The sequence below is a fragment of the Olea europaea genome, unplaced genomic scaffold (genome assembly GCF_002742605.1).
Source record: "Olea europaea var. sylvestris unplaced genomic scaffold, O_europaea_v1 scaffold2014, whole genome shotgun sequence".
Lineage (NCBI taxonomy): Eukaryota > Viridiplantae > Streptophyta > Magnoliopsida > Lamiales > Oleaceae > Olea > Olea europaea.
This window is the reverse complement of record NW_019238028.1, coordinates 63,525-87,794: the sequence shown is the minus strand read 5'-3', so window position 1 is coordinate 87,794 and position 24,270 is coordinate 63,525. Positions and strand designations below refer to the sequence as shown.

The 24,270-nt window shown below is 33.1% G+C and overlaps 3 protein-coding genes across 4 annotated transcripts in view; 1 reads left to right on the top strand and 2 right to left on the bottom strand.

Annotated features, from left to right (window-relative positions):
* On the top strand, nt 1-5,193 carry LOC111379653. Of its 2 annotated transcripts, none has more exons than XM_023003080.1 (4): nt 1-397; nt 3,039-3,233; nt 3,429-3,545; nt 3,692-5,193. In XM_023003080.1, the coding sequence occupies exons 1-4, from the start codon at nt 227-229 to the stop codon at nt 4,157-4,159; spliced, it is 951 nt and encodes a 316-aa protein (XP_022858848.1). In that variant the 5' UTR covers nt 1-226; the 3' UTR covers nt 4,160-5,193. The 2 variants fall into 2 exon arrangements, with proteins under 2 accessions (XP_022858848.1, XP_022858849.1); XM_023003081.1 differs by having other exon boundaries at nt 221-397; nt 3,010-3,233.
* A 37-nt stretch (nt 5,194-5,230) lies between these two features.
* On the bottom strand, nt 5,231-12,580 carry LOC111379652 (vacuolar protein sorting-associated protein 20 homolog 2-like). The gene is made up of 6 exons (XM_023003079.1): nt 12,333-12,580; nt 9,230-9,382; nt 8,936-9,088; nt 7,447-7,530; nt 5,605-5,743; nt 5,231-5,513 (listed from the first exon to the last, which is right to left on the bottom strand). The coding sequence occupies exons 1-6, from the start codon at nt 12,432-12,434 to the stop codon at nt 5,488-5,490; spliced, it is 657 nt and encodes a 218-aa protein (XP_022858847.1). The 5' UTR covers nt 12,435-12,580; the 3' UTR covers nt 5,231-5,487.
* A 9,991-nt stretch (nt 12,581-22,571) lies between these two features.
* The window catches only part of LOC111379647 (polygalacturonase-like), a 4,351-nt gene continuing 2,652 nt past the window's right edge, over nt 22,572-24,270 (bottom strand). The window contains exons 3-5 of the mRNA XM_023003071.1: nt 23,068-23,296; nt 22,790-22,994; nt 22,572-22,582 (exon numbers count right to left, since the gene is read on the bottom strand). Of these exons, the coding sequence (XP_022858839.1) occupies nt 22,572-22,582; nt 22,790-22,994; nt 23,068-23,296 (445 nt within the window). The remainder of the gene's footprint in view (nt 22,583-22,789; nt 22,995-23,067; nt 23,297-24,270) is intronic.

The following is a 24,270-nucleotide window of genomic DNA, read 5'->3' as shown; positions in this document are numbered from 1 at the left end:
ATCCTCCCTTTTCCTCCAATTCCACCCCAACCTATCATCCAACACATTCTCTCTCTAAGAAAAAAGGGATTTCAAGAAAATATGCGCAGAAATAGATTCTTTCGATGGCTGTGAACCAACCAATCAAAACTACATATTATTCTTATTAGAAATAGCAGTGTGGAAAAGGGATTTTAGTCTGTAGTGTGTATAAACTATTTTCAAGAAAAGTGAGTAAAAGGGAGAAATGACAACGCCCTCATTGATTCATTTCGATTTCTTCAGACTTTCTTACTTTTCTACCGTTGTCACAACAACATCTGCTAGTAGTTTTAGCCCTTTTCAGTCCCTTTCTTTTTCTAAACAGAATGACACAAGATTTGGTTCTTCACAATACTCTCCTTTGCGGAGAAACAGGGTAATTTTTCCCCCTCTGTATGATTGTAAATTCGTGTTTATATTTGTGGATTTAGTGTTTGTTTCTGATGTACAAATGCGTTGTGGAAAATGGGTCTTGTGTATTTTGATGTTTGAAGGGGAATAATTTGAGCTTGGAGGATATTCGTTGGATTTTGTTATTCTTTTATACCGCTTTATGGATACGGGTGCGTCTCAGTTTTGATGCTTTTGTTAGTGTATTAGGTTTTGGTGCATTTCTATTACAAAATTGATGAGTTCTTATTGGATGTCATGCAATCTTATGGATTCACTGAAATCCTAGTTTGAAACGTTATCATCTGAGGAACAAAATCGGCCATAGTTGTTGTATTTAGAAAGAAATATTTGCAATAAGTAAACGATGAGATGTATGTTTATTTTTAGAGAACATTAGATGCTTTTTATTTTAAAAATTCAATCCTTAAAATCTTGGACTCTTTAAATTGACATTTTAATTTAGAGAGCTGGTTTGACAAACTCCCTCTCTATAACTAAATGCATTCAATGTTTGTCAATTTTTCAATGTAGGAAAATAATAAAATAATCTAAAGAAAAGCTATTTAAAATAAAATATAGGGAAAAATAATAAATATTTGTTGGGAGTAGTAAAATTAAGTGTTAAATATAAAGAGCTTGTTGGAGTACTTCAAAATTTTAACTCTCTAAATTTATATGTGCTTTCCAAATAATAAAATAATCTCTTTAAAAATAGAGAGTTGGGTATTTTGATGTGTAATCTGTTTGCAGATTTAAATCATTTGATGGAAAATTGATGTGTGACAATATTTCACTACAAAACCTAAGGATTTGTAAATAAATATAATATAGCTCTAATCAGGAGACAAGGATGTAAAGTACCAAGAAAACCTGGCATTGAAGCTTCATAAGCAGAAAAAATCTTATTATTGATAATTTTAACAAGATTCACTGCCAGAAAAATAAAGAGAAAAAGTTTGATACTGAAAGAAACCCTAATTTGGGCAATTGAGTGTAAATGAGAGATTACAGTGTTGGAAAGTGAGGAGATGAATGGAATTTTTAGTGTATGGGTTAGATCTGATGAGCTGGATGGTGTGAGAGACAGAGGCTTATTTTGGTTAAATGCCTACTTTGGTCCTCATCCTGTGTCTTTTTACTAATAAAAATTAGGGGCAACCAAACATTACTTCTTTGTCACACTAATGATACCAATTTGGAGTCAATTAAATTTTTTCTAGAGCTGTTGTGCAAGTATGTTTGCTTACTGATCGTAGAGCTGAATAAGATGAGCAGCTGCTAGCATTTCCATTTTGCAGTCAGATACGGGACTGGAATCTCTGAATTACTACAGTTCGGAAAGGGATATCTGTCTTGATTTTGAATTGAGATTAGCTATGCGTTAAGGGATAAAATTCCACGTCGAATAAAGATGGAAACATAGACTAATTTATAAAACTTTGGGCTACTCTTTTAATAAGATTGACCTTTTAAGATGGAACCCAAGTTTTAACATGGTATTAGAGCCCAATAAGTTCCAACGAGCGATTCGATTCAATTAAGACTCAGTAAATGAGCATACGGATTTTAAATTGTTCTGTTCAAACAAGTCACCATCTTGTGGGGATATGTTAAAGGATAAAATCCCACATCGAATAAAAATGGAAACATAGACCAGTTTATAAGGTTTTGGGCTACTCCTCTTAACAATGTTGATATTTTAAGATGGAACTCAAGTCTTTATACCATATTTAGGGAATTTGGCCTCCAATCTCTTGTTGAAAGGTGGTCATCCCACTCAACCTTTTACTGCTCGAGAGTGGGAGAGCCTTCGTGCTCTAAGTCCCAGGAGCTGGTTTGTCTCTATTGGTACCACGCCATGAGACCCAGAAATTACTACAATCTGGATTTGGCTTTACAAAGAGTATGCATAAAAAGATGCAAACAATCGATGTCTGTAAAATTCAAGTGTTTATTAAGATCTGATTACTCACCAGATCTAGTTCAAGTTTCAGAAACCTTTTATCTTAATTCCCTCCAACATTAGTGTAATTGATGGGTTTAGAAAGAGGTTATCTTGCTTTTGGTTGACCCTGATAAGAGTAAGCTTGAAAGAAACCTGGGTTTTATGATTTTCAGGTATTTAGTCTGGCCCTTCGCGGGTTTCTTAATAAATTAAGATTTCTTTGCATCCTCATGGTAGCTTCTTGCCTCTTGCTTGGAATTTTGTGTACAGGTTTACTGCATGTTATTAAATAATCTTCTGTGGAATCTTTTAGTATGATCCGATAATCATTGGTTAGCAAACATCTTAATTGCAAATTAACTCAATTTATAAGATCGTGGTTATCTATAATAAATGTGGTGAGGTCATGAATGTAAAACCAAATTAAACTAATAAATTGAATAAACAAACAAAATATATTAAAAAATGGAGTAATAAAACTTCGGCGTATCACTTCTGCTTACGTCTGTATGGATTTATTAATGATTGCAACAATTTTTCTATAATTAGATTGTTGTAACTTTTCATGCGATGGCTGATCTTCCGAACATAACCTGTTATAATAATAATTTCCATGTATCAGTTGGTTTTCACTAATGATTTACTACCAGGGGCCTCTGTTTTCTATGTGCTGGTATAGTGGCTATGCGGATATAAGAAGAGACATCAAGGCATTGATAATCTGAGTGATGGGGACATGAATGAGATTCAGATGTTTGGTTCTGATGAAGAAGTCAGAACTCAGATTCCAACCCAAGCTCAATCCCTTGTTGAAGGGTCAGGAGCAGTTATGGTATCGGAGTATAAGCCTGCCCCTGATGTAGACTATCTACAGGTTTGTTATTCATATACCAAAACTAAATCTGAATTTGAAAGTTTAAAACCGACTCTTTGAGGAGTTGATACCCTCATTTCAGTCATTGTTTATTTTCTTTAATCTGTCAAGTTTGCTGGTGGCTGTTCAATGTGTGCATCCATAGAACATTGAACATTTGACAACATATGCCATTTTGTTTCTGTTGTCTGTCAGGAGCTACTAGCAATTCAACAACAAGGGCCAAGAGCAATTGGCTTTTTTGGGACTAGAAATATGGGCTTCATGCACCAAGAACTTATTGAGATTCTCAGCTACGCATTGGTTATAACGGTATTAATTCTATTTTAATTGATTCATCAAGAAGTACTGCACGTGGCGACTGAATTATTTATGATTTGATAAGCCTCATCATTTTCCCAATTGTGTGATGACTTTCAACTGTTCATGTCCTGGCTATCTATTTAACTTCTTTGCAGAAAAATCATATTTTCACATCAGGAGCTTCAGGTACTAATGCTGCTGTTATTAGAGGTGCCCTTCGTGCTGAAAAACCAGAGCTTCTCACTGTAATATTGCCACAAAGTTTGAAAAAGCAATCTCCAGAGAGTCAAGAGTTACTTTCTAAAGTAAGAATCGGAGGATCACATAAACTTCTATATTTCTGTGTATTTACATGTTCAAGACCATTCTGTATATATGTTATTTTCTTTTATATGGCATTTGATTCATTTTTATGCAGTTGCTCTATACTTTTGCTAAAAGCCTCAAACCAATCTTTCTGCTTTTATAATTGCTATCTTCTTATGGCTGAGGTGAAGAGCCTAAATGCATATGGTTTCCCATTGAGCAAGGGTCTTAGATTAGGAATTAATCAAACCTTTTCACCAAAGCACAACCCCACTCAGAAAGACAAGAAAATAAGGGGACAATATAATTTGATTTAAAATCTTAAACCTTCATCTCGTGTTTTACCAAATTATGAATGTATGATGTAGATGTTGATGAAGCACGTTTTTCACTAAAAGAGTCAGTCTTGCAAATGTATGATACACCTTAGGAAAACCGGGGGGGGGGGGGGGGGGGATAATGGTCACTGCTAGCTCGGAACTGATCTGTCCCTTCTTTTCCTACTATGGCATTTAATGGATAATTCCGAACATATTGAAGTTGATTTCAGAAGGAAGAATATTAGGAAAAGATCACTTTATTTCTGTGTTTGAATTGAGGTGGCAGAGATACGCACTATTAAATAAAGCTGCATCTATTATCTTCTGCTTATCTGAGAGGAACCAGTTTGCGATCATAGTAATGATACAAAAGTGTGGCTTGACACGGGATAGTGTTCGGATGACATTTTTATGACTGAATTTTAGCAAATTCACATTTCCAGACTATACAAAAGAAATGCAGGAAAATATGTATAAAATTAAAATTACAGTAACCAATCTAGTTAATGAGATACTATTTTTGATTATAGACTACTGTTGCCGTAATAGACACTCAAACTTCCTAGCCAGCCAAATTCCAAAATAATTTATGGGGTCATTTGATATTTGTTTCTTACTCAGATAAGCGAGGAGTAGTTGCAGAAGAGTACATATCTTGCTTTGTCCTGAATGTTAGTGTATTGAGCTGTTGAAATAGTGGCATATTTGTATCTATTTATTTGTTGCACTGAAATAAAAATGTGGATATGCACTTTCTTATTTTACATTATAAATTGCCTTGGTCCTCTCTTTTCACGAAACTAAAATCTGATCTGTTTTTGGCTTAGTTTGATTACTCCTTCCTGCAGTTGAATATACTGTTGGTAATATTACTCCATTGAGCATGATTTTTCCCCTCCTGTTTGTCTTTTCTCTTGGCATGAGCCATGAGGGATGTTTCACTGATCATATTTTTCTTTCGAGATCAAATTAAGCTTTGAATAGACATGAGTATGCTCGTCTTTGGATGGAGTACTTGTATTTTTGCCTACCGTGATAAGAACATGGAAAGAACTTCAAATTCAAGAATTCAAGTAGGAAGTTACATAACTTTGACACCTCCAAACTTTAAGTCACATAACACAGTGAATCTATAAAAGGAGTCGTTCGTTAACCAAAATAAACTCTAATCTACTGTACACTATACGATAGGTAAATTCTGTCACCATGAAACTTCACAATAATTTACACAAGTTAGTTCGATTTTTCAAATTTCAAATAAATATTGAAACACGACTAAAATGCGGCATATGGGTGCAAGTTGCAGTGACACTACTGGTTCCACATCAAGCCGGTAATGGTTCCTCCATAACTGCACACATGGAAAATAAAATGTCAAAAAAGTTGTGGGAATTAAACAATCTCTTAAATTCTTCCAAGAAACCCGTTTGATGGATAGAGACCTTTTCTGGGTCCAGAATCAGCCACCGCCTCGGGAATGACTGGTGCTTTAGTTGGAACATCAGGAAGATCCAACTTCTCTTTTTGTTCTTCAGTAGCCGGTGCCTCATAAGGAACTTTTGGCAGATCTTGAAGGGTTAACTGTACAAAACCATACGTTCTTTAATTTGATTATTGATGGTTTCTGTTTTATGGGATGCATATATCATATGACCCTATTTTCATACATAAGACAAAAAACCAGCGGAAGAAATAATCGATAGGTCAAGAGAAAAGAGATTAGAAGTACAATATAGATATATCTAGGTGTCAGGCAAAGCGGAAGGGGAACTGGGTCGATCTATTCTATGGCGAAGCATCCGAAGCATGATTGAACACTCACACAATCTTTGCCGCAAAAACTAATAGAGAAACTAAAGCTTCACTACTCTAAAGCTGCTTACTTAGAACTTAAAAGCTTAATAGAACTTACATGGAGGTTTTAAAAAGTTCTAAATAGCTCATATCTTATCAGTTCTAAATAGAAAACTCTATAATGCAAACATGTAGAATGCAATGTAACGTCTCCCTCACAATTGGGAAGGGTTTGTAAATGGTTTAAGTTATAAATAGATAGAAACGAGTGGGTAAATAACTAGGTAGTACTTGTGGATTCATTGAAATATGTGAATGAAAAGTGGCTCGAGTGTTTATAGAACATGAGCCAAACATAGGCTTTGAGAGGCCACATTATGGAACAAGAACGAGAGGGAAATTCTGGTGTGATAAATGCAATAATGGAGCAAGAAATCTTCTCTAGCCCTTTTTATTTGGAATGATGTGTGGTTGAAAAGAATGTCCCAATCTCTTTTGTGGAAACCATCTTTTTACACGACTGTCGTGCCATAACCCTTTTATAAAAGAACAAGATGAAACTGAAGTGCAAGTGAGGGAGGGTGCCCATATGACCGTGCAAGTCCTTATTTTTAGAGCCCCCAGTCCCACATTGTTTGTTTCAACAGACTTATCTTGGTCAATTAGACCATCAGTGCAATATTTGTTGTTTTTTAAAGAAAAAAATAAACATGTTGAATGCAAGGCTTCTTCCTCAATAATGGAAGCCAAATAATGGCTTTGACCACAATAAGGAAAGATCTTGCTTAAGTAACAACTAAACACTATTCCTACTCGTGGTGGCTGAATCTAGGATTTGAACCCCACGAGTTAAAATAAAGAAAACTAATGAATAACAATAACAGGAATGGAGATTAAGCCCCAGTTTGACATCCTTTGATTTAATTTATTTCTCATACTCATTTTCAACCACACATTCATACAATAAAATATTCTACACGTAAACCCAAAACTTTTACTTACTTTTTAACCATACATTCTCCAAAAAATAATATTCAAAACAAATTTTTTAAATTTAAGGATGTCAAACAGGGGCTAAATAAGCCTATGCATATGGGACTGTACATCATGATTAGAAAGAGATAATTATCTTTCTTCCACTTCCCTCCCCCACCATCAAACCTCATTTCTGAAACTCATTGTAGGATTACAACCAGGTTATGCAAGAATGTTTTAACAATGTTTCGTAAACAGATTGGGAGGTACCGCATTTATAAAATATATCTTTGTTTCACATGACTACCTGTTTGTCAGATAGATAAATTGAGCACACACGGTAGTCATTTGGAAATTATATACACCCTAGTTCATAATGCTATTACTGTCAGCTTTTTTCATAGATAAGTGCATGAAAACCAAGCAGAACATGTAAGTTGAAGCACATTGATCAATCTCATAACAGGAAAAATTAGAAGCTATAGAGTAGATTGTTCATATAAAAAAGAACAGACCTCAGTCTCGAGATTTTCAAATTCTGCCAAAATTTCCTCTTCGTCCTCTGCTGATAATTTCTCTCCCAAAATTTCATTGATCTCCTGTAAAATATATTGCACACAAATATAGAGGGAAAAGTTAGAGAACGGCCTTTATAAAACAATTTCATTGTAAGTTGATGTTGATATCACTTTATTGTTAACAACACATAGCTGGTGTTGTTATTTTTGTTTGTGATGCTGCAAGCTGCATACTAAATTTGATATTAACCAGCGGAATACTCATTAGTGAGAGGGGATTAGTGTTAGAGGAAACACATAATCATGAGAAGCAGAGGAAAAAAAAAAGAAATAGAAGTCCCATAGAAAGAGCACCAAATTTCCTGGAAACGTCAAAAGGAAATGATATAATCCAATCCCAAATAATGAGTAAAATATTTAACATTGGTTCATTCATGCACTTCTACTTCACTTTCCTGCAGCCCACTATGGAAATGTTAATATGCTAAAGACGGCTCTGATGTTTCTGTGCCTGTGGAAGGCAGTATTCAATGACGAGTCTGATAGCGAAGACAAGCTACTTAACCTGAATTTGTCTTTTGTTATAAAAGCAGTGTTTGACTTACCAAGTTTACGCTGAGTATTTTCTTTTTCAATGACATGGTACAATCATAAGCATACTTTGTAATAGCTTTTAAAATGCATAAGGCGTGGCAAGGCATGGAAGTCAAGCTTCAATAGCATACAAAGGTGTTTTCTTATTTTTAATATTGTTTTAATTATTCTAGACCAATAAATAAATAAAATAACGTATAACTTGAATTTATAGTAGCAATATACATATTATTCAAGTTTATAACAAAAACATAATTCTCAAAATCATAAATACCCCCAAATTAGTAATGCTTTGTTCGTGGCCAAAGAAAGCTACGTACATGAGATGGGGTGGTTTTTCGTTGGAATTTATTTCCTTTTCAATTTTTAGCAATTATTGAACATTTTGTTGTGCTTAATTTCAGAACAAGAAAATACCACATTCTAAACATGACGGAGCACGCTTTTTTTCACCTAGTTGGGCCTTAGACAGTCGACATAGAGTTGACTGACTTTTCCCGTCTAGGAGCTAGTGCGCCTTTTAGAACACAACTTTGTATATATTAACCAAAGGGTGAGTGATTTCTATTCGATGCTTTATTTTTATTTTTCCAAATTTATCCAACCGCAAAAGATCTTTAGAAAGTTTACTATATAAGATGTTTTACACAACACAACGTTCTCAGATTACAGAATATTGTTGTTCACACCAATAATGGCTAAGACAGATGCACAAATAGGGGAAAAAGGTTTCTAGATACCAATATCTTTAAAAAGTAAAGTCAAGTAAGGATCTAAGGAATTTGATTCACAGGATTAATGGATAAATATTGCCAAATAAACTGTTAAGCAACCAATATTGCATAGATCTAACTATTAACAGAAAGAAAGAAGAAATCAACACGAAACTTACATCTTGATAAGCTTTGGCCTCAGCAGTATCATCCATCAGTTTTTGAACATCATCTAGATTGATCTCACTTTGTATTGCTTTAACAGCATTATTTCCTGCCTTCAAACTCTCAAACACTGCCTTCTGCTTGCTAGCTAGTTCAACATCTGCCAACTAAAACACTTCGATAATCAAGTGCCATGATATATACAGATCCAGAATTGAATAAAAAGCTTTACAACAATGCATGAAGTTATGGAATAGAAAAGACAAAAGAAGAAAAACAATGAAAACAACAAAATCAAGTTATCTTACTTGCTGCTCAACATTGATTAGCCAAGCATCAACCTGCTTCAGTAAGTCTTCCTGAACCTTCTTTTTCTTCAAAGCTAATAAAGCTCTATCTTTCTTCTTTTCCCGAACCAAGTCTTTCGCAGCTTGTTTCTCAGCTTCAATGACAGCCTCCAACTGAAAACAGTAGATGATGGAATGAGAATGCAACCACAGAAATTGATAATTATAGTTAATATCAATATTGGGAATCTCATAAAGACAAATCAATTAGAGATACTTTCCCATTTTATATGAAAGAATCTTGATACATAAATATATTATACACCATTTCCAAAATTTAGAAATAGAGACGTCTGTTACTAGCAGTGTACAGAAATGACAAATCATTTCATTTGCAAAATTTATAATTGCAGATGTATTCAGGTAGTACAATTCATCGATGTATCTACCATATGAAAAACCTCGTAGTTAACAAGCAGCACCCTAAAGGAGGAAACCAACTTGGCAACATTTACATCCTCCAAATTGAATCAAATACAGAAAGTGAGTCCATGACACTCGAATTTATAAATGTAATACCCATTTATCTTTCATTTACGCAAGTTGCACAGTCAAAACAGAGATATTACAAGTGCTTGCTTGGCTAAAGTTTTAAGTTCTTATAAGTAGTGGGTCCGAAAGAAGTTTTGGTGAAAAAGTAGATAAAAGTTGTGGGTCCTAAGGATGTGTATTAAAAATGATGTTTGACTAATTTATAAGCACCTAAAAGCTTAGCCAAACATATGCCAAATAGACAACAACATCAGGAACAAAAAAAAAACCTGGAAAAGAATCATGAGGTATCAACCAACCTGAAGTTCAGGAGTTCTGCTGGGGAGAAGAAATTGAGATGATTCACCAGGTTTACACAAGGAAAATACAGGGGAATACACATGCTTGTACAGAAGCACGACGGTTTGCTTACTGCAGGCATATAACTTTCTAGAAACTAGAACAATAAAACAGATATACTCAGGTTTATAAAAATTCATGACCAGTATATAGCCTGTAGAAGGCTCAGGTGGGTCACAGCATGCTACAGCTGTTATGGACTCACTAACAAGGGGAATAACAAATAAATGAAAAAGACATAAAAGCCATTCATTTCCCTGTTCAGTTAAGGATCAACTCACAAACTAACATGGATTTCTGTGATGAGGCTACTATGAAGCAAAGAAAAACCCTACATAAGATTAATGAGTGATAGGCAGGATGCAGCAGAGATTTCAAACAAACTGGATGATGGATAGGGGTGAGTTTGTGACTCACAATAACAATTAGTAAGAGCACCTCTAATGGTAGTGTTAAGCTGGGTGTAAATTGGTATCTCCAAAATCACTTTTGCATCGTCATTTACATCCTAATGGATTTAAATCCAAATTCTGTTCATATATATATATATATATATACAGTCATGATCTCCTAAACACCGATACTTAATTTATGTTAAACACCAAGTGATGTGGCACCACCTATTGTAGTGTGCCACCTACGCATAGTGCTTAGCATAAATTAAGCACCAGTGCTTATGAGATCAAATCCAATATATATATATATATTTTTTTTTTCGGCTGGAAAATGCAATTTGCGTCTCTTCATTGGAGAGGTTTCCAACCGCTTTGGTCCCTTTGGAGATCTAAATCTTTATTTTACACCATAATCAGAGATGCTCCAAGAAATCAAGAAGACACAATAATTTAGGTGATTGTGAGAAGCACAGTAAGCCCATATGCATTAATACTATCAAGCTGTACTGAAAGTTCAAAATTTCAAATAGAAACTTTGGTGCAAAATTATCAACACTCTCATGCAGGGCTGGCATGGTGCTCAGAAGGAAGTTTGAACAGAGGTTCGGTGATTTCAGAAACTTCACATCATGCACTTGACAAGAGGATGAAAGCACATTATGCATGAGAAGATGCATCGTACTGGATCTGTTAAGAAGCAGAATCAGCCAGTTTTGGCCATCCAAATTCCTGTGATAGTGTGACTCAAAAGACAACAGGAGATTATCTAGTAATTGTTCCTTCCCCATACTGAAAGATCTATGAATTGGATGATCCATAGACCATAAGTCACCATAATTCCCTGCTAATCTTTTATTGAAATATTTCCTTTCTTTTTCTTCAACAAAAAGATTTTCGGCCTTATTTAGGTCATAACTAATGTAATTTCATTGCCTTTTGCATTACATTTTGATTCCGAGAACTTTTGCAAATTTATAATGTTTTCCTTCATCATGTAAATGATAAGACTAATGCTACAGTAAGAAGGATCTCATGACACAGGCCACGAGCAAAGCTTATTTAGCCTTTGAATCAAAATGCCAAATGCATAAAATGAATTCCAAGAGCTTCAGTTGCAGCTCTTCCCACTGAGAAGATCCTAGGACCAACTCACAAGATGCTCATAAATTATGTACTCTTGTTGTACAAGTCCTCAATCACTTTCCAATTTTTTAGAGTTCTGCCTAAAACTTGGCCATACCCCAAGATTATTAGAAATCCGATTAACATTACAAGATGCTCCAATTTATCAAGAGAGAATATTAAACCAGAAAATTAACAACTAAACTATTGATACACGTTGAAGAGAAGCTATATTCCAAGTCAAAGCAAAATCACCATATTATTGTAACTGGACCGCAAACATAAATCCTGCTTAATCAAATCCTTATTATTCATATTACAGCAATACATTAGGAGACAAGATTACAAAATTTCAATCAAACAGAATCTGCAGATATATTATAGACGACAATGCACGATACCCAATGCATCACAAAACCCATAATTCAGGTACTCATATTCAAAATCATTATCCCTCTCTATAATTTGCCTTGAGCAAATAATTAACCTATTAAAAGTATAAAATCCAACATTAACTTTAACTATTTATCGTATCCCATTTTGTTTTCCTTTTTTGTTGATCTGATTGATTACGACTACGGACATTCTTCTGACAAATAAATTAAAGATTCAAGTTTGACAATGAACCCCATCAAACTCATTATAGAGAACCCAGAAAGGGAAAAAAAAATCAGATATAAGAGAATTATCAAGAACATATATACATATAAGGATACCTGTTGCTGATATAGAGCAAGCTTACGCCTCTGGGTTTTGAGAGAGAGAATGGCTCTATCCACCTCAGTTACCTTTGGTCTCTTCACGAAAATATTTCCCATTCTTCAAAATTTACTTTAAGCCGAACAAAAAAATTGAATACATAAGATACGTAAAATATTTACACTTTCCAAGAAGGGAAACTCTCTCTCTGCTTGAAATTTCTTATTCGATCGAGAAAAGAGTCAGAGGCATCGAGAATTTTTAATGAGTTGAAGAGTTAATATAATGAATTGTCACTGAATGTCTAAGTTACTATTTGCTCACTGAATTATAAAATATTACTCTTTGCTCACTTAACTTTATTATAGATAATTACTTGTTAATCGAAATTTAAAAAGTACTCCACCAAATTTGTGCAAAATTACCTATCAATCATGCATATCATTTCTATGATTGTTACCTGTTACAAAATTTAGTTAGTAACGAGTAATTTTATTCAAATTTAGGTGAGTAATGAGTAATTTTCTACATTTCAATGACTAAATAATAACTTATAGCAAAGCTGAATGAGCAATGTGTAACTTTTTAAAAATTGGTGAGCAAGTAGTAACATATAATAAAGTTCGGTGACCATTCATTAAATTATCTCGAGTTTGGGCAGCGGAGGAGAAAGATAACAAGGGAAAAAAGGAGGAGGAGAAGAAGAAATTAAGTCAATATTACTTATTTATGTTATTTTCTCATATTCATTTTTTATTTTCGACTTCACGACATCTTTGCATTTGATATTAATGTTAGGAACAATTATATATTTACAGAAGATTCTTGATAAGTGTATTTTATACACTTATTTCCATCATTAAACTAGAACAATTATTATTATTTAGGATGAATTGATACCTAACTTTATGTATATTTCATTTGTTAGGTGCAACTCGAGGCAAAACAATAAAATTGGACAGAAGAGCGGGAAATTTGTTAACTTGGGCTTAATCAAAAGTTTAAGTACTAAATCACAAAGCACCAAAAGTTGATTCGGACATGATGTTGATGATTGAAGAAGAGCTAGAAGCAATTAAATGGTATTGGAGGATGAATGATCAAGAAAATATCAAATATGAATCAAAAGGAATGAGGAATAAACTCTAGGGACCAAACTGCAATACATAGAAAGATTTCATAGTAGCGCACGTGCATGCCAATGCTCTCACGCACATACAAGCTTGAACTTTATATATAGAGAGTAGAAGCAATATGTGGCGCGCGCACAAGGAAGTATATCGCACGCACACGAGCATATTTTGGAAAAAAATGAATAGATTTCTTTTTTGATACAAACTCTAACGAAAATAAAATTTATCATAATACTTAACCTATGGGGGACGAACGGAATGAAGGGAGTTCTCTTTTCTTCTGGACGGCTCAAAGGTGATTGCAAGGAGAGGAAATCTCAAGAGGTAAAGATCAACAAAAGCAATTATAGGAAGATTGACAAGGATTAGGGAAATAACTCACGCAACACAACTAGTTTTTCTTATTCCCTGCTTCTTCTTCATGTTCTTTATTATGTATTTGATCATGTCAATCAATTCAATTATGAACTGAACTTTGAGATCTAGGGCTTGACATAACATATTTGAGACATGTTTTGATTCCAATACAGTTATTTCCTTTGATTTTTCTGGAATTTATTTATGTTATTCTTACTTAATGCTTTCAATTGCTTGATCAACAATTGAATAATCCGATGCTTTAAATTTAGCACTCGTGAGAGAAAAATTTAGGCATAATCTAATAATAATATAACATAGATTTCGTAGGTTTCGAGAAAAATGCGAATCTTTAAGGCTAATTCCACTTAAGAACTAGATGCTCTGATAATTTCTATATGTTTAATTCGAAATATAGATATTGGGATTAAAAATATAGAAATAAATTCCATTTCGCGCTCGAGAGAGGGAATAGAATTAATTTAGGGTTCTTGTCTATAAATCTGGAAAAAAGAGTTGATGGAAATAGCTATAGAGGTAGAAAAATATCGTCAAAAATACAGTGAAATCATTCCCTAGGCTTTACCATCTTGATTTATTCATATAATTTACATCCCTTGAATTCATCACCAAAAATCATCATTAGATTAGTTAACAATATTGATTTCAAATACCATTCGTCTAAATAAAATAGAAGTTACACAATTATAGTACTTGGTAGAATTTAAGTTACAATCCATGTGGATTCGATACTCTTACATCAAAACTATATTACAAAACTTGACACCGTACGCTTGCGGTATAAATCACGTTGCATAAAACGTGTGGCAATTTTTCACAAAATTTATTCGTCTTCCTGTTATTGATTGCTGCTTTTCATTTTAAAATAATTATATTGAGATAATATATTGTCTTAAAAACTATTTGATAATAATAGATATTTTTATAAATGCCGATAATAATAATGTAGAAGGAATTCATCATAATTAATATTTATTTTAATAACTGTAACAAAAATAAATCAATTTTCTTTACTAACTGTTAAAATACTGATTTTGAATATAACAATTGTAATTCATTTTTTACTTAACTGATCCTTTCATCAGTACAATAAAAATTGTTTCATTTAAAAGTACAAAAATTCTAAAACAAGCCTTAGTAAAGATAATATATGTATGTCATGTTGAGTCCATAGTGTTAAAATTGAGCTACTCTAAAAACCGAAATTACCCTCTTTACATCTCTATCCTGAAGGATGAAACTTCAAAAGGAAAAGTGTGCCCTATACTCCAATTAGTTTTCATTTTATTTCTAAAATTATTGTACAAATTCCAAATTTACTTTTCATCTTCTACACCACCACCACATCCGTTAGTCTAATCTATACTCCATCATAAAACCACCATCACTGTTGAACACCCCACCGTCTCCCCTAACTTAATTAAAAGGACTGAAGTGAAGAGTCGTACTCGTCCCAACAATTTAATACCTTTGCAATTGCGTCAATATTGAATAAAGATAGATATATAACCGACATATATATAGGAGTTCGTGCTTCTCTTTCTAATAAAGTTGGCCTTTTAAGACGAAATCTATAACAAATAATGCTTTTTTCTTTTATAGGATGCAGTTTTATTTCCTTGTATATATTGATGTACATGGATACAAGGTTTTCATATATTGCATATTTTACAAATGAAATTCCATCTGAATATCATAGTTCAATGATTATTTAAAGGGTAATTTACATAAATGTCACTAAAATTGAAAATGTACAAAAAAATTTCATTTGCACCAATTTCTTCCAAACATGTCACTTTTTTTTGCGAAATGTCCATTTTACCCCCTTGTGACACATTTTTAGGAGCAATAAATGCTTGATTTGAATACAATTAATGGTGTAATGTGATTATTTGTTTTATTTATTTTAAACATTTAAGATATTCTTATTGTATTGTATAATATTTTTTATTGTTAAAAAAAGCGTGAAAACTTAAAAAAAAAAAAAACACACACGCACACGCACACAAACACAAACACCTAAAAATACAAATCCTACCATCTTCATTTCATCATCAACAAGGGAAAGCTATTGATCAATCTCAAAGGTCGGTTACTAAAAAAATTATCTTTTTATATCATAGTTTACTACTTTAAATGTTTAATACAACATGGTCATATTTAATTAAACTTTTTGAATCTTTTATTTATTGATGTGTTTTATTTTTGATATATTTTTAATAGAAAAATATCAACATCCTCTAGAAAATGTAAAGGATTCCATATTTAATGAAGCATTGAGTTATTCCTTCTTTATTTGTAGAAGATATTGTGATGTTGTAGTTGAGAATTGATTATCACCATTATTGTTTTCAATAATTTCTTCCAAATAATCAAACACATATTTTTAAGCTTTTCTGAAAATTATGGTAGTTCAACTGTCAAATAATATCTTCGAAACCGTCGGGTTGAACATTTTAACTATCGAACTCGATATTTAATAACTATCGGGATAGATAATTTAATTGTTGATTTCGATACATAAAAACTGTTGTCACCCTTTCCCTTTTTGGTACTACATGGATCTACATGTCAACATATGGAATGTATAAAACATGTCAAAAAATTTAAATTGTCGATTCTTTGAAAACGGATTAAAGGCCCTCCAACTCTATGCTTGTTCAAAATAATCCAGCGTACTGCTTCAAAACCTTCTATTAAATCCGCTCAAAATGATAATTTTAATCCTCACCAACTAAATTATAATTTGTAAATTGTAAATAGTAGATTCAAGTGATGCATAAATGATAAACACCGCTAATATTAAATAGTATTATTACGGAAATGTAGATTGGAAACAACGGGGATGAACTGATAACTGGCAAAGGCTCGATAAGCTTAAACATTTCGTTGCTTCCCGTTGACGAACTCATTATGTCAACGTAATGAAATTGATGAAACGGTTTGTGTATGTGAGAACTTGAAAGTCTCTCAATGCTCATAAAGTGTTTTATGTCTAACTGACAATGACAACGTGCTATTTATAATCAACTTGAAGAGAAGCAATTATGGTCATTAACTGCCTAACCACAAAGTCCAATTTCATCTAAATTTAGTTGGTATGATGGTTCAATAAAATAACTGTACATTTATCCCCGATTTCCACATAATTACTAGGATATTGTGACTTTTAAATCATGTAAATAATGGATTCAAGTTTCCTGCAACTCACATTATCCACTATGTAAATTAGCTATAACATGGTTGTCATGACTTTGGCATAATTATAAAAATGGCTCATCATCTTAACTCATTGAAAAAATAAACTAACATTAACGTTTTTGTGAATAAGTTGTAACATGGTTTCTTGAAATGGAAAAATTTTAATGGGCAGTCATCTTAACCCAATCATCATTTACGAACGACTTTGTAATTGACCTAGAAAGAAAAAAAAAATGGTCCAAGTGAACTAGGAACTCGTACACAACATGCTCATGCCTTTATTACAAAACAAATTATAGTGTACGTAACCATTTATTATTTGCAAAATCCATGCATTTACTATGCACTAATCCCACGCTGTTGATCTTCAGTTATCGCATTACAACATTCAAATTAAGAAACAACAGACTAACTTCTAGCACATTAGACCAATTTCTGTAACCGAGCATTTTCCGGAACAAGGAATTCAAACTCCATTTCTCCTACAAGGTACAGCGAGAAAAACACGGATTAGATAATGATAAAACATATAAATGTAACACGTAATGAATCGAACTCATGCTTGTAGAGAGGTGAATTGTTGAGAAAAACTGACATCAATCGTCGGTATGGACAATTCATCTGTCGATATCGACGGTTAATCTTGACATATGCCTTAGATTCTGTCCATTTGTCAAGATTGGCAAAGTTGAACCGTCGGAAATGACAGTTCAAGTAGTCTGCACACTTCAGCAATCTGCTGAAATGTACACATGAGACATAGAAGTTCGACATCTACAACACCATTTCTAAGCAATGCAATAACATTTTGTAGAATGAAAATGGAATTACCCACACTTGGACATATCCGAACAACCTTGCACTATCATATGAGTGCACACATGCATGAAGTAATAATAAAAACCTTTATCAGAAGATATGTTGTCCAAGAAGTGGAAGCCAATAAAATGGAGCTATAAATACACAGTCAGCAAAAATCATGACAATGACTAATTATTCACTTCCATTACATGTTATATTTTACATATGGTCGTTACATTTCCTACAAACCAAAATTGGCTACGAGCTAGAATGATCAAATTGCCACCCATAACTCATTTTACAGTAAGATTGTTGGCTACTAGATTGAGATCCCAGGGAATCTTTTTGAGCTATATTCTTGGCCAGAAGATCCAGAGTCCAGTGAATATTTTTAGCTATATATATTTACCATATTTCCATTTTGCCACATTAGTTTTGCCATTTGGAATTAAAGAAAACAAATATAAGCAACCCTATCTTTCAGACACTACAATTGACCAAAGATTGATTCAAATCCAACAAAAGGAGCTAATAAAATCCACAAAATTAACATTCCAGAATTTCCCAACTAATTTCCTAAAGTCTACCAAACATTGAACGGTCTCACTGGCTAAAATAAGGTTGTTGATGAGTGCTTTACACTCATGATATTTATGCAATCTAATTTGTTATTTTGCTACTCTTGAGAGTGTTTTTAGAGCTTTTTAATGTGTGTTTTGATGTTGTGATGTAGGTTGATGAAATTGAAAGAAATAAGCAAAAGTTAGCGAAATTGGAGAAAATGACCAAATTGTAAGAGATCCAAAGTTCGGGGACTAAAGTGCAAATATTGAAAAGTTGCGTTGAACCTCGCAATGAAGATCCGAGAGTGTTATGAGTCAATTGGATGAAAAAAGATGTCAAAGGGATCAAATTTAGTCAAAATATGATCACAAATCAATTTCCAACCGAAAAGTTATGCCTCGGAGTTTCAGTCTCATATTGAGACCCATTTCTATCATAGCAAACGATCAAGTTGATGAATGATGCCTAAAGAAAATTTGTAGTCCTTTGAGTTAGCTTTCGAATTCATCTTGAATCACCTCACTTGGACATCGGATACAAAAGTTATGCTAAAAATACTGAAAGATGTGCAGTCTGTCATTTCGACCGAACCGAGCGCCGCAGCGCTCATATGACTGAATATTAACAGAATAGGCAGCGCCGCAGGGCCCATATTTGGCGCCGAGGTGCCGGATATGCGGGAGAACGCGTTTTTATGTTTTTGGACTCTTTTATTGGCCAAATTCAACCCTATTTCGTCCAAGACCCCTAATATACTATAAGTACCATTCAAAAATCCTATTTTCAAAAAGGATGGAAGGGACCAAACACAAGGATGGAAGGGGGGCAAGATTGAAGAATTCAACCGCATAATTTGAAGGAGGCAAAAATTGAAGACATCAAAAGGAAGGAGGAACAAAATCAGGGAGAAGATTGAATATCTACCCAAAATACTAGTTTTTTCTATCATTTTCCTTATGTTGTTTATTATAATTTGTATGATTTTTATTTATTATACCATGAATTAAACAATTTATCTAGGGGTTTGATGTAGCCGAATCAAGATTATGGTTTGATGATTTTATAATTATTTCTTTGATTTTCCCGCATATATTTAATTGTATCATGGTTTTAATGCTTTCAATTGCCTGATCTACAATTGGATGATTTGATGCTAGTCAATTTCGGCGCTCAAGAGAGTGGGAATTTATGCATGATCATAAGAGTGATACAACATAGAATTTATAGGTTTTGAGAGAAAGCATAAATCAGTGAAGCTTACTCCATAAAAGAATTGGATATTTATTAAATTCTTGATTTTTAATTTTGAACAGAGATGTTAGAATTGAGATCTAGGGTTAATTTCTAATCGGTGTTCGAGAGAGAGAGAGAGAGGGTTAAAAATACATTAGGATTCTTGTTTTTAAATATGGAAAAATTAATTAAAATAATTTGAATTCATTGAATCATAATTGAAAGTTAGGTGAAATCAATTCTTAGGCCTTCTCATTTGATAATTTGTATTCCCCAAATTTGTCACATCTAATCACGTTAGTTAAGTTTAAATCGTTCATTCATAAAACACCAATTCAATCATACATTCATCTAAATAAAGTAGAAATTGCATAATTATAGTACTTAGTGAAAATTAAATACAATCCTTGTGGGTTCGACACTCTTATTTCAATACTATATTACAAAATTTGATACCGTACACTTGCGGTTAAACCACGTTGCATAAAATGTGTGGCAGTTGTCATTATATTGAAGAAAAACATTAAGAAGCACCAACACCCCCATGGCGCTAACCATCGCCAGAAGCGGCTTTTACAGATTTCTTCTTCTTCTTCTTCTTCTTCTTCTTCTTCTTCTTACATATAGGAATTTCTGAGTGAGGGCTTCGAATCCTTCGATCGTCCAAAGAGATATATTTAAGTGATGAGAGAGAGATCAAAAAGCAATAATTTGAATTATCTAAAGGGGCACAAATGTCCAAAATTGTTCAATATTAACAATCTTGCAAAGACTTAAAAAATGTGACATTTTTGTAAATGTAAAGCCAAAAATTGACTATTTTGGTAATTTCCACTTATTTTATTATTTATTTAAAATGCCAATTTTGATTACAAGTCAATGGCATAGAAAATATTGATTGTTATGGTCCATCTGTTAGGGTTTTTAAAAAAGTCAAAATTTGCTTATGAGATTAATAAGTTGTATTTGAGATTAATGACTAAGACAAACTCGACAGTTCTAGTTAGGCTTTGTGGAAGAGGTGGAGTAATTTGTTTAAAGTGTTTTGTTGCGAGATTTTTGTTGAGGAGTTAAGTTTTAATCCTTATGATGAAATTTGTTGTCATGTGGAGGATTTTTTAAGCTTTATTAATTACAGTGAAATTCGTGTCCAGGTTAAATTTGTTAGAATTTTGGTGTGATTTGAAATCTATATTAAATGTATATTTGGAGTTAATTGTTTGTATTGGAGAAGTCCTGAAGAAGTAAAAGATGACAAGGAAAAGGTTTCTTGATTTTGATAATGTCTCTCCCCTATTTCAACTCAAATACTCCATTATTGATGTTATCTATTGTAATAAGACTTCACCTTATATCTGACTCTTACTTGTATTATATTCTCCTAGTATTTTAAAGATTCTTTGATTATAAATTTGTGGTGTAAACTGCATATCGAGATTGATCAATTGTCCAACTTATTAGTTTGGTCTAGAGAGATCTTTTGTAATCATCCATTATTGATTATTAATGAATTCTCCGTCTCTAATGATAGTCTTTTCCGTCTTAAATTTTCATGTAAATCTTGTATTCTTGTAACTGTTATTTTCATACTGCCTATATCTCGTCTTTAATATTCATAATAATTGACTCAATTTCTAACACATATATTGTGTTTCCACGTGAAAATCCCAACTTTAAAGTATACAAAGTAAAATGAAGTGAAATGGAGCATTAATAGGAAAAAGATGGTGTGGGATGAACGCCAGAGAGTATTGGAACTCAGATTTTTTTTTTTTATTAACAACATGATTTGTTACAGAAATTTTTACAAAATAATTGTTGGACAGTGTACTAGTCACAGGAGGTTCTCCCTTCACTGGAGAATTTGAGTGCAGTTCCAAAATCCAACAAATGTTTAATAACAATTCTTTCAACTTTCAAGAACAACCCATTGATGGGAGAAAAATATTTAAAAGAAACCAAAGAGAGAGAAGGAAAACTTGGCCAAATGAGTGGCACGAGGCGCTCGCTAGAAGCAAAAGCTCCCAAAGTTGGATTAAACCTACACTGATATTATGAGAAATTTTCAAAGAATGCTTTTGAGGAATTATTCTTGTTTTATTGCTTTGAAGATAAACCAAAACTATTACAAGAAGCCTTTGGATTGTGGTATCAGATTTCACTAAATTCAAATGAGTTGTTTGGCCCAATTAAGATTTAAATGAGCACATGAATTTGAAGATAGATATGGTCAAATGAGCCACAATCATGTGTGAGCGCATGTTAAATGTTACATTAAACTATCAGTACAAAATCAGAAATAAACAAGAAAAATTACAAGAAAAATAAGGCAGAAAATGAAATCCTCCAGTCGTTCACAGAGAACTCGAACCACACGGCACCAGATGAAGTTCCTTTCAACAATATGGCTCAAACTCAAGAAAATACAGGATTGTACCCTTCTGTATGACCCACACCGATTGCCCCAAACCCTAAGGTTTTCTTCTATCAGTTAAAGGAAACCACAAGGGGTAAAATCACACACCAAACTCTCCAATACACACAGTATTATGTATCACAAAGACGGAATCACACAGAAACCAAATCCAATCAGAGATTGGATTCTCACGAAGAAGAAGAGAGGGTTTGGAAGACTCTCGAACCTCAGCCGCAGCTGGAGAGAAGAGAAAATGACGGTCCAAGTAAATTAGGGCAAAGGGGCCAAGTATTTATATCCAACAAAGGCAGCCTTAGATCCAGTTTTAATCCGACGGTCAGGAGGCATCCAATATAACTGAAGAAGGCGTGTTTGGTTGCATTAAAATATGCCACGCCAAAAACACGTTTTATCTACCATTGGGCCGAGGCGGATCGGGTCATGTTATTGGGCAAGAGCCTAAATCTCACCCCTGGTATCGTGAAATAAAGATAAAACACGATAACAACATATGGTGGTTACCCATTGATTCATGAAATACCTGGAATTAAGAAAACGTAGTATATATTCAGAAACTAACCCTTCTTAATAGATTATATTCCTAACATTACAGTTGCATAAAACAAGTCCAATAGGACTTGATTTCCAAACTCACTCCTTAGGAGGGTCGCACATTTAAACTATAAATTATGTATGTATGTATGTATGTATGTATGTATCTATATATATTTTTAATTTATTTACAAACATGTATCCGGCAAGATAGCGTCGTCTCCAATATTATTGCAAACTGATAGTGCCTTGGTCCTGTTCATATAAGTGAGGTTAACGTCTTGCAGCTTGATCCCTCTGCAGGGATTACTTGGACTACAATCGAAAATCATGGCCACTTCTGTTGTCGATGTTCCTTGTATATTTTCATACCAAACTTTCTCAATCTCGATTCCCGAACTCTGTTAATGTCATAAAATAAACTTCACTGCTCATTAAATCTCATGTTTCAAAGTTTATGTGATGAAATGTTACCTGAGCAGGACAACTTTGGTTGTTAGGACAATAATTTTGGTCGATGATTATAGGATTCCCCACATTGTTCATAGTGATGTTTTGATAGTGTATATTTCGGACAAACCCATTGCTGGGCCTGGCCCATGTTTTTATGCGGAGCCCATTATCGGATCCATTGAAAACTGAATTTCTTAAGGTCACATTCTCGACACCTTCTTCGTTAAAATTCCTTCCTAGGCTTCCAATGCTGCAAAATTACCTAAGATGGCATCAATCAACTGTTACGAAATAACTACATATCATTATGGGAAAAATATTAGCTAATAAAGACATTAATTGTACGAATTTCTTTAGTAAAACATTGAGGTATTTCGCTTTTAGGTCAATATTTTTTCAATATATCATTACTTAGTCAACATTCATGTATAAAATTATTTTATTGAAGAATGTTTGATTGAAAATAAATTTAAAGAAAAAAGAATTTTAAAGAATCTGTACCAAATATGAGCAAAATTTAATTAAGATCAAACAATATAATAAGTGATTTTCACATCTTAGAACAACAAAAGAAAATAAATAAGAAAGTTAGGCTTGCTACTTACTTGATTTGTACTTGGTTAAATATGGATGCCCTAGCTAAGTTTGAATAGTCTTAAATTGTGTTAATAAATTCTTCGTTTTCTTCCCTCCTTCTTTTTTTTTTTTTTTTTTGTGAGTATCAAGAGTATCTAAATAAAATAAAAACTTTCTATAAATATTAGGGTTAATTTAAATAGGACTTGATATAATATAAACATGTTTTATTTTCCCACTAATTTATGTTTCTCTTCATATAAAAACTAGAATAATTAAAATAATGAATGTCATTACAAAAGTATGACAAAATAAAAATGCCTACTCTTAGTCTTAATTTGGATACGAGTATGAAAGCGTTAATAGGTGTGGAAATTATTTCAATTAATGGACTTCAAAAACTCGTTGAATCGATAAATATCCAAATTTTTGGGTCCATTGAGTCAATGAATATCCAAATTTTTGGATAGAGTCAAAGACTCGTTCATATTCATAAGAATACCTAAAATCTGAAAAGAATATAAAAAAAAATCTCAGTTTTTAGTAATTAAAAAATAAAAAAGAAGGGAAAAACCAAAGAAAAAGAATGAACGCACAAAGTTTTTAAATAAGGAAATAAAGCAAGAAATCTAGTCTAAGGAGGACATA